The following is a 17,995-nucleotide window of genomic DNA, read 5'->3' as shown; positions in this document are numbered from 1 at the left end:
GGAAGCAATGGGGTGGAGGGTTTGGAGGCAGGGTCACAGTCAGGCCTGGGAAGCCTAGAGTGGCGTGAAGAAGGAAAGGGTGGAGTTAGAGGTGGAAGGGTCAGAGGCAGGGGAGAGTTCTTATGGGCGGTTGGGAAATACTGGCAAGCTGCTGGGCAGAGAAGCGGGCAGAGGAGGGTGAGGTGTCCAGAGGGAGCAGGAGGAGGAGAAGAGATGCCACGCTTTGGAAGCACTAGAAAGAACTGACATGGAGGAGCTCAGTGCAGGCCTAGGATATTGCCCAAGGGCACTCAGCAGCCTGGCTGCAGGCACAGAAGCAGCAGATGCAGAGGGAGGGGATTAAAGGGCAGACAGAGCATCAGGAGAGGGAGGCACTGGAATCAAGAGAGGAGTTGTGAGAAATGAAAGGGTTGATGGAATCAACTGAAAAGAGAGAAGCCATGTGTGTGTGTGGAAGGGACTAGGAGGCTGAGAGCAGCAGCGAGGTCAGCCTAGAGATCGTGAAAGGAGCGATGGGGCCGAAGGGAGGGAGACATGCAGAAATACAGCAGGTGGAGATTGTGGAAGAGCTCTGAGACAGAGATCAGAGCTTCAGGAAAGAATCCAAGAGGCAATGGAATCGGGTCAGTTACCTCTGTAAAGGTGCAGACACCTGAGATGAATAGAGGGGACGGAGGAGAAATAAAGAAAGAGACCCACGCACTGAATCCAGACAAAGCCTTAGAACAGGGGTCGGCAACGTTTGGCACGCGGCTCGCCAGGGTAAGCACCCTGGCGGGCCGGGCCAGTTTATTTACCTGCTGACGTGGCAGGTTCGGCCGATCGCGGCCCCCACTCACCGCGGTTTGCAGTCCTGGGCCAATGGGGGCGGCGAGAAGCGGCACGGGCGAGGGATGTGCTGGCCACGGCTTCCCACTGTCCCCATTGGCCCGGGACGGCGAACCGCGGCGAGTCGGGGGCCATGATCGGCCAAACCTGCTGCATCAGCAGGTAAATAAACTGGCCTGGCCCGCCAGGGTGCTTACCCTGGTGAGCCGCGTGCCAAACGTTGCTGACCCCTGCCTTAGAACAATGACTCAGATTTCCCTCAGTCCAATAACCATCCCAGCACTCTTCTGGATTGGGTTTTCCTCCTCCCTTAACAGAGCTCCTCTACTTCCCTCCCCTTTCTGCTTTTCCTAGATATGTTTGTAGAAATCTTATTTCCATTGACTCCTTCCCTCTCTCACACCCATCAAACACACCCTCTCCCCCTTATTAAGGAATGTGGTAAATTCTCCCTCACATGGGATCTCTAGATCAAGTTCTATCTGCTCTGCTTCAGCCACAGGTTTCTGGGCTTGAAGCAGGAATGAAATCTCTGACCTGTGCTATATAGAAGCTCAGACTAGATCATCATCATGGTCCCTGCTTGTCTTAGATTCTGTAAATCTATGAATTTCAATCTCTCTCTCTCGTCTCCCTTATTTGATTTCTAGAAGATCCCACCTCACTTCCTGCCTCTGCAAAGTTCAATTTTCAAGTCCTTTGTAAGCTCTTCTTTTAGTCACTGGCTTGCTTTCTTGTTCTGGATTTCCCTTTAAAATCACACACTTGCATTTGTGCTTTTTACTCTTTGGTCCCCCATTGTAGGATGGAATATGTAGAATGTATGTGAAAAGACGCCTGCTTGTCTGGCAAGGAAAGAGAACAGCCAGCTGAAAAGCTGAGCCAGCAATCGGATCAGATAAACAACTGGGTCAGCAATCCAATCAGGTAACAACTGAGTTGGCAAACTAATCTTAGTGCTAGGCAGAAAGGTGTTTATACAATATAGAATGAATAAGTTTTGTAAGTGTGTATTTAAGGCGAGCACCCAAATGTGGGGGTCACTTGCATTTAACCCTATGCTGTGCCCTGGTTTGATGGACCTATCACTCACTGAAGCAGCAAATAAATGACATACTTTTTCAGCACAGGAGTCTGTCTGTGAACCTGTGCACTCTGCGTGGTGGGAAGAACTGCTCAACACCCAGCATCGTCCTTCTTATTTCCATCTTTCCCTTGGTACCTCACTCTGTGGGGCCTCTTCTTACTAACTGCCTCGGTTTCCTACCATTAGATGTGTGTCAGTAAAATGCCCTATGATTCCAGCTTCCCATGTTCCCCTTCCTTAGGAGCTTAAGCCCTGAGAGATCCTTTCCCCACTGGCTCTCCCCTATGCTCAGCTTTGCTATGACTCTTAATTGGTTAATAGCAAATGCAAGTGACGGTGCCTCTCACTGTATTCTCCACCTTGCCAAACAAGAGGCACAGTGAGTGAGATCTATGCTGAGAGACCCCAGCTAGCCACCCTCCCCAGTCTTAACAGCCAGGTAGTCTTAGCCCCATGAGTGTTCCTCCATATTAACCATGCTGCTTTCTGTGGCCACCTATTGTAACCAGCACTAATACAGCGCTTCCCTTTGGTGGCCTTTATGAACAAGTTTCACTGCACACTTCAGTGGAGTTTATGTTAAATCTCCATTGATGCCCCCTGGTTTGGCTGCATCCACCTCAGACATCTTGGTATTTCAAACCACCAGGATGCTTAACACCAGATCCGGTACCTTTCCTGTCTCCACTATCTCTTGGCTAAGGGCCTGGTCTTTGCTTTTACTCTGCTTTGATCTGGGCCAGAGACTTGTCGGGCACTGTTATTTCCTTTCTCACTCATTGGGACCCAGAGTGCCCATGCTGTCATTTTCTTCTCTTGCCATCTAGATTTCACTAGAAGGTGACTCCCTTGTCCCCTAGCACAGGCATGTGTCTGGCTTTCTCCTCCTATGAAGAGCATGGCCTTCAGACTCAATAGGCCAGCTTTCCTGACTGTCTCCCATTGGTTCCACAACACCAGTGGGGCCATCAATCCTGCACGCAGCTTGTCCGATTCATCTTGTTTGCCCCCAGGCTTGTGGCACTTGCATACGACATTGCTGTACTCTGATCCCCTGGCCTTCCCCCCTGCATTGTCTGTGTCTTATCTGCTGCGCTGGACACGGTGTATTTGGTACAGCCTGATCCTCCCCCCAGCCTTGGGAGACCCCCACGAGCCTTCACCATGTTGTCCATATTCAAGGTGCAATTGGGGCTCTCTGGAGGTGCAGCACACACAGGTGCAGCCCAGGAGAGGAGGCTCTGGCTTATTCCAGGCTGATCTGAGGGCGAGTGTGCAATGGAGGCAGGACTTCCCTGGCTGCCTATGGCAGCAGCACTGGCTAGAATCCCCACAGCTCTACTCCCTCCCACCTCTGACACATTCCTCCCAGCCCCAGCGTGCTCCCTAAGACAGGGCTGGAGAGGGATCCTGCATGAGGTCTCCATGACAGCCTGATGCAGTGCCTATCCTGGGGGTATTCTCCCATGGTCAGCCCCGTTATACTGCTGCAGCAGCATTGGGGGGCTGGGCTGGAGAAAATCCCTCCCTCCAAAAGGAAAATGAAATCTATCACCTTTCCCAGCTGAGAGCCGATGTAACAAGCCCAGCTAGTAGTGAGCCAGCCAGGGTGAAGGCTTTCAAATCCAGGCAGTCTCCTCTCACCCTTAAAAACAACCCAATCCTCCATGAATCCAACCCCTCCTCTCTACTTCATCTTCATTTAGATTAGTTCCTTGCCTGGATCATCAGCTACTTTTCCATCCCTAGGCCATGACCAGTAGGGGCTGATGCATACATGTAGCGCTGCTCTTTACTGGCTGGAATGTGTCAGAGCTGCTCGCGGCTGCAGGTTCTTTGTACTAAGCTATTGGAGCAGCTGCTGTAGCTCACAGGATAGGGGCTTCTCTTTTGGGAGAGGAATTCTAGTCCCTGTGCCACAGGTGGTCAGCAAGCTTGGAGTCTTCAGCCATGGACTGAGAGAAGATCTACGCCCCACCCTGTCCCCAGAAGTCACCCTGACGCTGTCAAACTTTCGCTCTTATTTACACTTAAAATGTATAAGAGAGAAAAGCTCTGATGCTTCAGGGCATACTATACAGCAACATGAACTGCTTGGTGGTAGGGAGAAATTTCCACCAGGGGCAAGCTATTGCATAATTGTCAATTGCGAGAGGTTTTGCATCTGTGTCTGAAGCTTTTGCTTTGGGCCATTCTCAAAGACAGGACACCAGCCCAAGTGGAGCACTGCTCTGGTGCAGTATCTTATGTCCAACATGGATCTGGTCTGGATGCCCCTCTCTACTGTCCTTCACTTCCACCAGCGAACCCTAGTGACCCATAACAGAGTCATCTGCCCCAGAGCTGATGGCACAAAGCAGTGAGGGCTGACCTCTCGCTGTGTGGCGAGTCTCGCAGCGAATCCACCGAATCCCTGTATTGCATCATGGGTCTTCTCGAGTCCTCAACGCAATACGCAGCTCCTCGTCGGGTGCGGGCCTCGACGCAGGCAGGGCTGTTGCATTTACTGGTTCCCACTGAAGAGAGCATCATACCAGACTGCGAATCAGAAGTCAGGCTCTCCGTCCGGTCCAAGCTCCACGTGTGGCTTTCCTGCCTGTGGAGCAAACCACAGATCAACAACAGTCAGGGAGAACTTCTGCCATGCCCTGCTACACCACACCTGTTCCTTCAGACAGTCTGTGGCTCAGAGCCATTCTGAAAGAATCCACACTCTGGATCCACTTTGCTTCTCTTTCTAAAAGTAATGTGTTTAACTGGGGGGCCAGTTTTCAAAACCTGGCCTTCACTTGTTTTGTCCACAATGAATTTGGGTGCAACTGCTTGTAGGCACACAGGAGGACAAACAGATGCCTCACTGCCTTATGGCATGTGCAGATCAGGCAATTGGAGTCAATGAAGTTTGCCAGTAGAGAATTAGGTGGGGTACACAGGGATGCCAGAGCAGGAAAACAGTCCTGATCCAAAGAACTTGTTAATTATGGTTAAACCCAGGCCTACTTTCAGCTGAAACCATCAACAACATTTACAAGTTCAAATGGTGTTCTGGTTAGAAAAGAAGAGGAGTGAAATGGCAGCTTCACATTCAACTGATCTGCTCTGGGTGTGTCTTCAAGAACATTTGCTCACTGCAGTTTATTCAGGAAGACAGCGTTCTAGATATCAAGCACCAATTCATGACAGTATTTTGGTGCCTTGTGGGATTTACAAATGCCTAAGTGAGTTAGGCACCTAACTCCCACTGACTTTTGATGAGAGTTAGGCACTTTGTAAACCCAATCGGTACCTGCCCGTCAGAAGGCCTAACTATTGTGAAGTGAGTGAAAAACACTTAATGAGACCATGTAAATTGGGGTTGTGCACGCACATATACTTTTACACACACAACTCAGGATTGCACATGTCTATTGTATTTGTGTGTGCAACTCATGAATGCACAATACCTGAAAAATATCACCAAGTTTTGAGGACTGAATAACAGAATAGCCACACTGCTAGAGTAACGTATGTAAGAGAATGTCTTCTAAAGAAAACAACATTTTGCCTTCTGATCCTTTTCTCCGAACACTTGGAATGCAAAGGATTCATTAATACCTACCAAACACTAAAGTAACACTGTGACTATTCACCTAATGGCCAGATTTTTAAAGATATTTAGGTGCATAATGATGCAGCTAGGAGAGCACCTAATGTGCTTTTGAAAAGCCCATTTTGCATTTTTAGGCACCTAAATACCTTTAAAATTCGGGCCCTACATCCTTTTTGTAAATGGAACTTAGGAGCGTCTGAAAATTTTTTCCTTAGGTACTTTTGAAAATTTTAGTTATATATGTTCCAAACCCCAAAGCTAAAAAGAATTTTCTTCAAAACTATCACAAAATCAAACTACATGTAGAATAATCTTCAGTGTTTTTCTCTCGTGTATCTATTTTCTCTGTTTTACTCAAAGTGACAGAATATTGCAAACACTCATGAACAGTGAACAAGCAGGTGAAAAGAAAAACATTTGGTATTTGCTCTGACTTAAAAAATGTTTTTCTTGCTACACTCCTGAGATATTCTTGCAGGGACAGGATGGATGTGTGTGTGTATGAGGGGGGGAAATGGCACACTCACCTCTGGCTTGAAGTTGGAGTGGCTGTGGAGCAATGGTGAGATGGGGAGCAGGAATGACTTCCTGAAAACGTCGTCTCTGTTTCCCTCCGTATCACATGGTCAGTGGCAGAAACGTTTTTAGAAATATACTGTAATAAAGAGAGTCCCAAACATCAGGCAACTGCTCATTGATTGACTGGGGGGAGGGGAGGTTTCGCCTTCCTCTGCAGCCTGGGGCATGGGTCACTTGCAGGTTTAAACTAGTGAAGATGGTGGATTCTCGGTAACTTAATTTGAGGACTTCAGTAACTCAGCCTGAGGTTAGAGGTCTATCACAGGAGTGGGTGGGCAAGGTTCTGTGGTCTGTGATATGCAGGAGGTCAGACTAGGTTATCATGATAAGTGGTTCTCAACCAGGGATCCAGGGCCCCTTGGAGGGCCACGAGCAGGTTTCAGGGGGTTCGCCAGGCAGGGCCAGCATTAGACTTGCTGGGACCCACGGCAGAAAGCCAAAGCCCCACCGCATGGGGCTGAAGTCCAGGGCCCTGAGCCCTGCCACCCGGGGTTGAAGCAGAAGCCTGAGCAACTGAGCTCTGCATGCCCCCTGTGGTGTGGGGTCCGGGCAATTGCCCTGCTTGCTACCCCTTAACACCACTCTGGCTTTTATATGCATAAAAACAATTGTTGTGGCACAGGTGGGCTGTGGAGTTTTTATAGCATGTTGGGGTGGGCCTCAGAAAGAAAAAGGTTGAGGACCCCTGATCATGATGGTCCCTTCTGACCTTAATGTCTACGAGTCTATATATCAAACCATGTAACAAGCACATGATCGCATGTAGCTGTGTCCAGTTTAAAGAGCTGAGAACAGCAGCTGCCCAGAAGGTTAAAAAGTAGTGGCTTTTCTGTGGCTCTGTTGTGGGCTCTTCAATATACCAAGGAGAGGCTATATGGGAACTATGAAAGGGCACTGATGAACGTTGAGGGTCTTGGAGACATGGCGCTTAGTCTGTAGACTAAGCAAAGCTTAGTTTTGCAAAGCTTCTTCTGCAGAAAAGGACTGGGGGTTACAGTGGATGAGAAGCTGGATATGAATCAGCAATGTGCCCTTGTTGCCAAGAAGGTCAACGGCATATTGGGCTGTGTTAGTAGGAGCATTGCCAGCAGATCGAGGGAAGTGATTATTCCCCTCTATTTGGCACTGGTGAGGCCACACCTGGAGTATTGCGTCCAGTTTTGGTCCCCCCACTACAGAAGGGATGTGGATAAATTGGAGAGTCCAGTGGAGGGCAACGAAAATGATTAGGGGGCTGGGGCACATGACTTACAAGGAGAGGCTGAGGGAACTGGGGTTATTTAGTCTGCAGAAGAGAAGAGTGAGGGGGGATTTGATAGCAGCCTTCAACTACCTGAAGGGGGGTTCCAAAGAGGATGGAGCTTGGCTGTTCTCAGTGGTGGTAGATGACAGAACAAGAAGCAATGGTCTCAAGTTGCAATGGGGGAGGTCCAGGTTGGATATTAGGAAACACTATTTCACTAGGAGGGCGGTGAAGCACTGGAATGGGTTACCTAGGGAAGTGGAGGAATCTCCATCCTTAGAGGTTTTTAAGGCCTGGCTTGACAAAGCCTTGGCTGGGATGATTTAGTTGGTGTTGGTCCTGCTTTGAGCAGGGGGTTGGACTAGATGACCTCCTGCGGTCTCTTCCAACCTTAATATTCTATGATTCTATGAAAAAAGAAGAACAGGAGTACTTGTGGCACCTTAGAGACTAACAAATTTATTAGAGCATAAGCTTTCGTGGACTACAGCCCACTTCTTCGGATGCATATAGAAGTGGGCTGTAGTCCACGAAAGCTTATGCTCTAATAAATTTGTTAGTCTCTAAGGTGCCACAAGTACTCCTGTTCTTCTTTTTGCGGATACAGACTAACACGGCTGCTACTCTGAAACCTATGATTCTATGAATATTTATACCAATGTGGTCCCTGATCTGGCAGTGGTCAACCACAGCTCTTGCATGGATTATTCCTACTCACAGCATAGATTTTGCAAGGTTTTGTGTGGGGCCACAGCCTGGAAAGGCACAACTGCTGCTTTTTTCAGATTCTCTTTCTGTCTGTATTCATGCCTGTCTATCTACCTAGCTCCCGACTTCTCTGTCTGTGCTTGGCACATGTGCAGCTGACAAGGGACCCATTATACCTGTCTCCAGGAGCCAGCAAGAATCGGCCCATTATGTATCATACACGGGACAACATATAAATGATCACATACAAAAAATGTTAATACAATGCAAAGGTTGCAAAGCTGAGTACTCAAAAGTTAGGAAATGCTGGAGCGCTGGCACAGGAAAGAATCCCGTCCCGTGTCTTTACTCATCATGGATCTGATTTCCTCCCGCTTTCCTTTTTTTTAAATGCCCCAAATCAATATAATCACATTCACAGTCCCATTGAATTTAATGGAACTACCCACATACGTTAAACTGAGCATGTACTTCAGTGCTTTGATAGATCAGAGCCTATGGTCTTAAATTATGCCCATCAGTGTGGCATCTGAGAACCCCAATGGGACTCACTACCTTGTGCAAAGTGCTACTGATTAGAAGCAACAGTGGCAGAATAAGGCCCGACATAAAGTGTCATGCACACCTAACAGCCTCACCCCCACCAGCCATGTAGTCCATGGTAATTGTAGTGGTCCAGAATGATGCATTCTGGGATATCATCAATGAACAGGAAATACCAGGAGCATTTCACAGAGTGGAAGAGAACTAAATATGATTAGTTCATTCATTCATACATTTCTGTCCTGACCCCAACCCAAATGGTTTTCAACTGAAAAAAAAAACAAATTTCCATTCAATTTCAGCTTTGAACGTCAAATTCTTAATGTTACACCTAAACGAAATCACTGGCTGAAAAAAGGCATTCAATACACTTCTGCACTGCCTTATACAAAAGCTACTTACATCAACCATCTGAATTTCCTCCGGATCCAGCTGGGGGTGACTGGGGCCGTTGGCAAGGCTCCGGTTCGGATGGGCGGGACACATATTTTGCCGTAAATGGTTATGCATTTGTTTTCGTTGTTTTCTAAAAATGCACAAAGGAGAAATGGATTCATAGAGTTTACTTAGAATTCTAATATCTCCTTGGACTCTTCACACCCAAAGCCCTGTAGGGGAGACAGACAATAAGGAGGACAAGGCCATGCTTCGAATTCTTGTCTCGGAGACACTTTCAGCACACTGTAGCCAGGGGCAGTGGAAAATCATGAGAACAAGACAATGTTCCACAATGTTAGGATCTTTCTGCAACGTTTGAGATTTTCTGAAGCACGTAAGCAGAGATGGGCCCATACCAAAATGGCTGTTCTGAAGTCAGGTGGTATTTGGGAAAGTTTGGATCAGACTTTGCAGGTTGGTCCCAATTACAAATCTAAGCACTCAAGGGCTGTCTGCGCTGCACAGCTCCTCTAGTGGAAGCAATGGTGGAAACACTATACTATATATACTATACTATAGACACGGGCACTGAAAGCCACTGAAATTTTAATCCATCATATCATCTAGGCTTACTAGATGACATGATGGCAAAAATGCACGTGGTCTGCCTTTGCTGATGCTCCTCCCATTGCTCCCACTAATGGAGGGCAATGTTGTCATTGCAGACAAGGCCAACGTGAGAAGCCCATGCTTAGATATGGACTGAGCGCTGTCTCTCCAGCTGAGCAGGCTGTGTCTATGCTGGCAAAAGCAGGACCTGGAATTCACTCTGGGTGCCTTCTGATGCAGTTCCACCAATGGCAGCATGGTAGAAACTGAGATGAAGACAGGGCAGCTCAGGAATTTACTGTGTCCTGTCTACACCCCATCTCTCACCCCTGGAGCACCAGTGCTGGTGATCTATGGGTCCTATTTTTGCCTGTGTAGACAAGGTCTAGAAGAATTGCACAAGTGTCTGATGAGTCAGTAAGGTAAAGTGTGGCCTGGTGGCTGCTCACAGCAAGGCGATACTGGATGTACAGTGACCAGCTGCTGGTCTACAGAAGGCAGATGTCTGCTTGCCTGGGTTAACCCATGCAGCATGGTTTCAGAACAAAACCTCCACCTTCTAGCATCCATTTAGCTTGTCTCCACTGCATATCCTGGGCCAATGCCACAGCTGAAAGAAACATGGTCAAAATTCTAAGTATAACACCCCTGAATTAACTTCTGAAGACTTTACAGAGGGCTAGAGCCACATATGCCTTTAAGGCACAGCCCACAGTAAGGCATGGTATTGGGATGCACCAACACAGGAAGATCATCAGGATGTGTGTCAGGGCACAGCTGATTCCCACACTGCCCAGGCCCAGCTAACCCAGCCATTGCAGCAGATCAGCAGGGACATGTTCTCATTTCCTTCTCACCCCCTTAGGGACATCGTGCACGCTCAGTGGGGTAGGATTTTTTCCACAGTGTAGATGCCGTGAAAACTGACTTAGGACTTCAGGATTTGTTCCATTATTTCTACCTGGGCAAATGAGAGACGTGTGTTTGAAACCTTCAGTAAGCAAGGGAATATCTGTGTTAATAATAAGATTGTTTTGTCCTTTTCACTGAGACTCTCAAACTGATTAAGGCTCACACACCTCCTGCAACGCAGAGAGGTATTATTATCCCCATTTTCAGACGGCGAAAACTAAGGTACAGAGAAGTTACATGAGTTCCCTATAGCGGCCTCACAGCAAATCAGAGTCAGTGATAACTCTCCGCCTTCAAGCCTACCGCTGTGTGATACAAGCCAACGTGTGACAAATGGTCGCAAGGTGGAACACCTGGGTTTTGTTGCACATCGCACCATAACGGACAGGTTATAATGGTGAAACTCACTTTTAAAGACGTTTCCTCCCTCTGTGAATTAAATAAACTAATAGTTTTTGAAAAGAAAATTCACAGTTTCGTAGATTCCAGAATGGAGCATGGCGGTCATCTTAGTCCAACTGTCTATATAACACAGGTCAGAGAACTTCCCCAAAATAATTCCTAGAGCAGATCTTTTATAAAAACATCCAATCTGGATTGAAAAATTGACAGTGATGGAGAATCCCCCATGACCCTTGGTCAATTATTCCAATGGTTGATTATCCTCACGGGTAACATTTTACACCTCACTTCCAGTCTGAATTTGTCTAGGTTCAGCTTCCAGCCTCTAGCTTCAACTTTCAGCTATGTGCAACCACGAGAACTCACTAAGTGGGCAGTCAATGAGGGCTGATCCCTGGACCTTCAGACCTCTACATCTGAGCTAAAGGAGCGACTGTTATCTTCTGTGAGGAGCAGCAACTGAAGGGGGACCGAGGTGCACACACTTTGCTAACAGGTTGTACAGCCATTTTCTAGACAGCAGCAGAATGCTGGGAATCAGGAATGCTGGGTTCTATTGCTGGCTCTGGGAAAGAAGTGTGGCTAGTGGTTAGAGCAGTGTTTGGTTAGAGAAGGCCACTCAGGCACATAAATCTGGCATATTAATTAGGCAAGGTGGTGTGGTTTTGAATGAGACTTGGGTTTGCATATTAGAGACCTGTGTTCTATGCCCAGTTTTGCCTACAATGATCTTGTGCAACCTCTCAGTTAACTTATTTGTAAAATGGAGGGAATTGTATTTGATTGTCTTCTAGGAAAGCTTATGAAGCCTTGCTCAACAGTAATTATTATGAAATCCACTGAAATATAACCAAGAGTCAGCAGAGATGAGACCAAGAGTACTTGTGGCACCTTAGGGACTAACAAATTTATTTGAGCATAAGCTTTCGTGGGCTCCAGCCCACTTCATCGGATGCATAGAATGGAACACACAGAAGATATTTATACATACAGAGAACATGAAAGGGTGGAAGTAGCCATACTAACTGTAAGAAGCCAATCAACTGAGATGAGCTATCATCAGCAGGAGAAAAAAAACCTTTGAAGTGATAATCGAGATGACCCATAGAAGGTGTGAGGATACTTAACATGGGGAAATAGATTCAATTAGTGTAATGACCCAACCATTCCCAGTCTCTGTTTAAACCTAAGTTAATTGTATCTAATTTGCATATTAATTCAAGTTCAGCAGTCTCTCTTTGGAGTCTGTTTTTGAAATTTTTTGTTGCAAAATTGCCACCTTCAAGTCTGTCACTGAGTGGTTAGAGCGGTTGAAGTGTTCTCCCACTGGTTTTTGAATGTTATGATTCCTGATGTCAGATTTGTGTCCATTTATTCTTTTGTGTAGAGATTGTCCGGTTTGGCCAATGTATATGGCAGAGGGGCAGTGCTGGCACATGATGACATATATCACGTTGGTAGATGTGCAGGTGAACGAGCCCCTGATGGCGTGGCTGATGTGGTTAGGTCCTATGATGGTGTCACTTGAATAGATATGTGGACAGAGTTGGCATCGGGCTTTTGTTGCAAGGATAGGTTCCTGGGTTAGTGTTTATGTTGTATGGTGTGCGGTTGCTGGTGAGTATTTGCTTCAGGTTGGGAGGCTGTCTGTAAGCAAGGACTGGCTTGTCTCCCAAGATCTGTGAGAGTGAGGGATCATCTTTCAGGATAGGTTGTAGATCTTTGATGATGCGCTGGAGAGGTTTTAGTTGGGGGTTGAAGGTGACGGCTAGTGGCGTTCTGTTATTTTCTTTGTTGGGCCTGTCCTGTAGTAGGTGACTTTTGGGTACTCTTCTGGCTCTGTCAAGTTTGAATATGAACAAGAGGCAGCTAGGCAGCTCTCTAACTCCACATTCTACAGGCCATTATCCTCTGATCCCACTGAGGATTACCAAAAGAAACTACATCTGCTCAAGAAACTCCCGGAGAAAGCACAGGAACAGATCTGTACAGACACATGCCTAGAACCCCGACCAAGTGTATTCTATTTGCTACCCAAGATCCATAAATCTGGATATCCTGGACACCCCATCATCTCAAGCATTGGCATCCTAACAGTAGGATTGTCTGGCTATGTAGACTCTCTCTTCAGGCCCCACGCTACCAGCACTCCCAGCTATCTTCGAGACACCACTGGCTTCCTGAGGAAACTACAATCCATTGGTGATCTTCCAGAAAACACCATCCTGGCCACTATGGATGTAGAAGCCCTCTACACCAACATTCCACACAAAGATGGACTACAAGCCACAGGGATAGTATCCCCGATAATATCATGGCAAACCTGGTGGCTGAACTTTGTGACTTTGTCCTCACCCACAACTATTTCACATTTGGGGACAATATATACCTTCAAGTCAGCAGCACTGCTATGGGTACCTGCATGGCCCCACAGTATGCCAATATTTTTATGGATGACTTAGAACAACACTTCCTTAGCTCTCGTCCCCTAACACCCCTACTCTACTTGCGCTACATTGATGACATCTTCATCATCTGGACCCATGGAAAAGAAGCCCTCGGGGAATTCCACCATGATTTTAAAAATTTCCATCCCACCATCAACCTCAGCCTAGACCAATCCACACAAGCAGTCCATTTCCTAGACACTACTGTGCTAATAAGCAATGGTCACATAAACACCACCTTATACCAGAAACCTACTGACCGCTATAGTTACCTACATGCCTCCAGCTTCCATTCAGGACACACCACACAATCCATTGTCTACAGCCAAGCTCTAAGATACAACCTATTTGCTCCAATCCCGCAGACAGAGATAAACACCTACAAGATCTCTATCAAGCATTCTAAAAACTACAATACCCACTTGCTGAAGTGAAAAAACAGATTGACAGAGCCAGAAGAGTACCAGGAGTCACCTACTAGAGGACAGGCCCAACAAAGAAAATAACAGAACGCCACTAGCCGTCACCTTCAGCCCCCAACTAAAACCTCTCCAGCGCATCATCAGAGATCTACAACCTATCCTGAAAGATGATCCCTCACTCTCACAGATCTTGGGAGACAAGCCAGTCCTTGCTTACAGACAGCCTCCCAACCTGAAGCAAATACTCACCAGCAACCGAACACCATACAACATAAACACTAACCCAGGAACAACAAAGCCCGATGCCAACTCTGTCCACATATCTATTCAAGTGACACCATCATAGGACCTAATCACATCAGCCACACCATCAGGGGCTCGTTCACCTGCACATCTACCAACGTGATATATGCCATCATGTGCCAGCAATGCCCCTCTGCCATATACATTGGCCAAACCGGACAATCTCTACACAAAAGAATAAATGGACATAAATCTGACATCAGGAATCATAACATTCAAAAACCAGTGGGAGAACACTTCAACCTCTCTAACCACTCAGTGACAGACTTGAAGGTGGCAATTTTGCAACAAAAAACTTCAAAAACAGACTCCAAAGAGAGACTGCTGAACTTGAATTAATATGCAAATTAGATACAATTAACTTAGGTTTAAACAGAGACTGGGAATGGTTGGATCATTACACTAATTGAATCTATTTCCCCATGTTAAGTATCCTCACACCTTCTATGGGTCATCTCGATTATCACTTCAAAGGTTTTTTTTCTCCTGCTGATGATAGCTCATCTCAATTGATTGGCCTCTTACAGTTGGTATGGCTACTTCCACCCTTTCATGTTCTCTGTATGTATAAATATCTTCTGTGTGTTCCATTCCATGCATCCAATGAAGTGGGCTGGAGCCCACGAAAGCTTATGCTTAAATAAATTTGTTAGTCTCTAAGGTGCCACAAGTACTCCTGTTCTTTTTGCAGATACAGACTAACACGGCTGCTACTCTGAGAGATGAGACCAGAAGTCATGGTCACCTAGGTCCCAGCCTAATGGATTTTTCCCATTGCTACAGGGAGTCTTGTTCTCTCATCCACAGTACAATGCCTGGCTTAGCAAAATGGGGTTGATTCAGCTGAAATGCATAATGTCCCGCACAATCTGGTACCCCTACAAACTCTAAACAGGGTCAGGCATAGAGAGAGTTTTGACTTCCACTCCCCTGCCCTATTAGACCTTGCATTTTCTCTGCTGTAAGTGAGAAGCACAGTACAGCATCTCCTTTGAGTATTATCTTAGGTCAGTGAGTGCCATAGCTAGAAGTGTGAACTCAAAGCTTGAATATTGCTGTTAGATTTGATTTGTTTGCTGGTACTCACTTGGTTTTACAGTAAGCGACCACACATACTATTCCAACCACAAGCAATGCAACGCAGATCCCAGTGATGGTTAAAACTCTCTTCTGATAGAGCTCTTCAGCTTCTGCAAAGGTTAGAAAAATATACTAATTAAAAACATACTCCAGTGAAAATAATGTGTTCTGAACACACAAATAGGAGCAGAATCCAACCCATGTAGACTAGTCATCAGCAGATCTCAAAGTGTTCCATGGTCCAGTTCTGATAAGCACCCAAAGGCTTGGATGATTATCCCAAACCTCCCCAAACACATCGAGATCTCCTACCATTCTCTCCTCCTCTTCTCATGGCTTCCTCCTTCAGCCCAGTAATCCCTCCCTTCTGCATCCCAGCAAACTTATCATTGGCCCCTCTCCTCCCCTATAACAGCTCTGTGACCTCTAGTCCATGATCTCCAATAGCCCCACAACTCTTCTCTTTCCTTTCCAGCAAATTCCCTAGGTGCCTTGCTAATCCAATAAACAGGACCCTGACCATACCCACTGAGACAATTAGGGTCCAGACACTCCAAGGGGAAAACGGAGGGTGTGAACCCCAAAGAATAAGCAACTGAACCAACTGGTTGTATACAATGTTATTGTGTATACAAATATGTCAAGTCAGGTCGTTATGAAAGCTTGTGATGTTCTAACTTGATGGTCCTTAGGAGATACATAGACAGACTGGGATTAGAAATGTATGTAATTATTAATCTAGACTACTATGCTTATTTCCAGAACTACAATTTCAAGCACACCTCACAACAGAGATGGGATCCTCTTAAACCAGTTGTTTACACAGAACTTACTTCAAGTACCCGTCCATTGTCCAGCCAGGAAGAGACAATGGTGGACCATTAGCATGAATGGGAAAACACTGAAACAACTTGAAATAAAAAAACAAACAAATCCCAGTCTTGGAAAACTGAGGCTAAGTCTACACTTAAACCACTATAGTGGGACAGCTGTACTGCTTCAGTGTAACTACCCCCTGCAATGACGAGGATGACCAGATGTCCCGATTTTATAGGGACAGTCCCGATATTTGGGGATTTCTCTTATATAGGTGCCTATTACCCCCTACCCCCATCCTGATTTTTCACACTTGCTATCTGATCACCCTAGCAATGATGGGAGGGGTTCTCTGGTCACTGTAGCTAACCCACGTCCCTGAGATGTAGTAGCTAGGTCGAAGGAAGAATTCTTGCATTGACCTACCGCTGTCTACACTGGGGGCTAGGTCAGCTTAACTACGTACCTCGGGGTGTGGATTTTTCACACCTTTGAGTGACATGGCTGGGTCGACTTAATTTTTTAATGTAGACCCAACCTAAGAGAGGAAGAATTTCCCCTCCATGAATCACCATAGTCTGAGAGAAAGACAAAAAAACTGCAAACCCTTAAGAGAGAGGGGTTTTGAAGTGAAGGACACCCAAAAACTGAGGACCAGCATCTAAGTGAAGTGCATGTCTTGGTCAGAGAGCATGCTGGGAAACTGTTCAGTGGGAATAGGTAACTTGTATTATAAAAGGGAAATTAGCTATTACAGACATGTAGAGCCTGAGATTGTGCTTTTATGTTGGTTTTCTGGGTAACCTGAGATGGATTTGGGGGGACTTGGGACCAGAAGGGGATGTTGAGGTCACCCTTATGCTTGTAGGCTGGCTACTGGGAGATTCCCCACACAGGTTCAAATCCTACCAACTTTTTTGGGCACCACCCAGACCAGTAAGGGGTTCTGTCACTACCTGCCCTGTAATTTGGGGGGCCTAACGCTAGGCTACCATGGCTCAGAGCTCTGACACCAGTAGCCAGCCTATGAGTGTACTTTTTCACCCTGGCTTCCACCAGTCTAGTAATCCCTGGCAGGGTGACCTCAACAGCCCTTCAGTGCCAAGTCCCCCGAATTCTGTTTCCCCAAGTTCTTAACTACCCAACACTTAACTACTCGTCACCCCCAATGGAGTGAAACCAGCGCCCAGCTATCAGTTCACTTTGCCACACACACAACAGAGACCTGGTGGGAATAAAAATATTACAGAATATTGCCAGAACATTACAAGCTTTCATAAAAGACCTGACACAACACATTTTTATACACAGTAATATCAGATACAACCAGTTGATTCAATTGCTTATTCTTTGGGGTTCAGAACCTCTGTTCTTCTTTTGGGGTGTCTGGACTCCGATTGTCACATCCATCCTCACACATATATACACTGATCCTTCAATGGCCCCATCACAAGGTCCAGCATATCTCTCTCTGCTGGACTCAGGACTGCTTTTTTTCTTGCAGGAACTGCATGCTATAGGTCCTAGAGTTATTCCATAACCACAACATCTGATGCACAAAAGCACACAGATGCTGAAAGGAAAAACTTTTAAATAATCAAAGGTTGGGTGGGCATGGAGGAGAGGTGGTTTGGCTATTGGAAGACAGGGAGGGGACAGAGTATTGAAAATCCAGTAACCAATAACAGCAGTGGATTTTTTTAATGAAATCCTGGGAAGTAATCTAATTAATTTTTCAACCCAAACAGTAACACAGATTCATCTCAGTTAATCCTCTTGGCAATTGTGGTCCAGGAATGAGTTGTATCATGGGACACTGCATGGTCTCAACCACACTGTACAACTCACATACACTTGAGAAATTAAACTGAACTTCATCAGTGATCTAGTGTTTCTATTAAGATATGGCTGTAATGAGCAAGAGAGATCCATAGTTATTTGTAATGGAAGACTTTTCAGCGCCAATGAAATCAGTCACTTGCAACAGATTAACAGCACACTCTTGGAGAGAAGTAATTTATCCAAACTGATCAGGTCCATAAAACTGTT

General features: G+C 46.2%; 1 protein-coding gene across 3 annotated transcripts in view; it reads right to left on the bottom strand.

Annotated features, from left to right (window-relative positions):
- NRG2 (neuregulin 2) overlaps nt 1–17,995 on the bottom strand; it is a 382,704-nt gene that overhangs the window by 13,941 nt on the left and 350,768 nt on the right. For all 3 annotated transcript variants that reach the window (XM_065555856.1, XM_065555855.1, XM_065555854.1), the window contains 4 exons: nt 15,138–15,240; nt 8,980–9,103; nt 6,032–6,159; nt 4,287–4,511 (listed from right to left, as the gene is read on the bottom strand). In XM_065555856.1, coding sequence (XP_065411928.1) covers nt 4,287–4,511; nt 6,032–6,159; nt 8,980–9,103; nt 15,138–15,240 — 580 coding nt within the window. The remainder of the gene's footprint in view (nt 1–4,286; nt 4,512–6,031; nt 6,160–8,979; nt 9,104–15,137; nt 15,241–17,995) is intronic.

The sequence above is a fragment of the Chrysemys picta genome, chromosome 8, assembly GCF_011386835.1.
Source record: "Chrysemys picta bellii isolate R12L10 chromosome 8, ASM1138683v2, whole genome shotgun sequence".
In the NCBI taxonomy this organism is placed as follows: Eukaryota; Metazoa; Chordata; order Testudines; family Emydidae; genus Chrysemys; species Chrysemys picta.
This window is presented reverse-complemented; position numbering and strand designations above follow the sequence as displayed.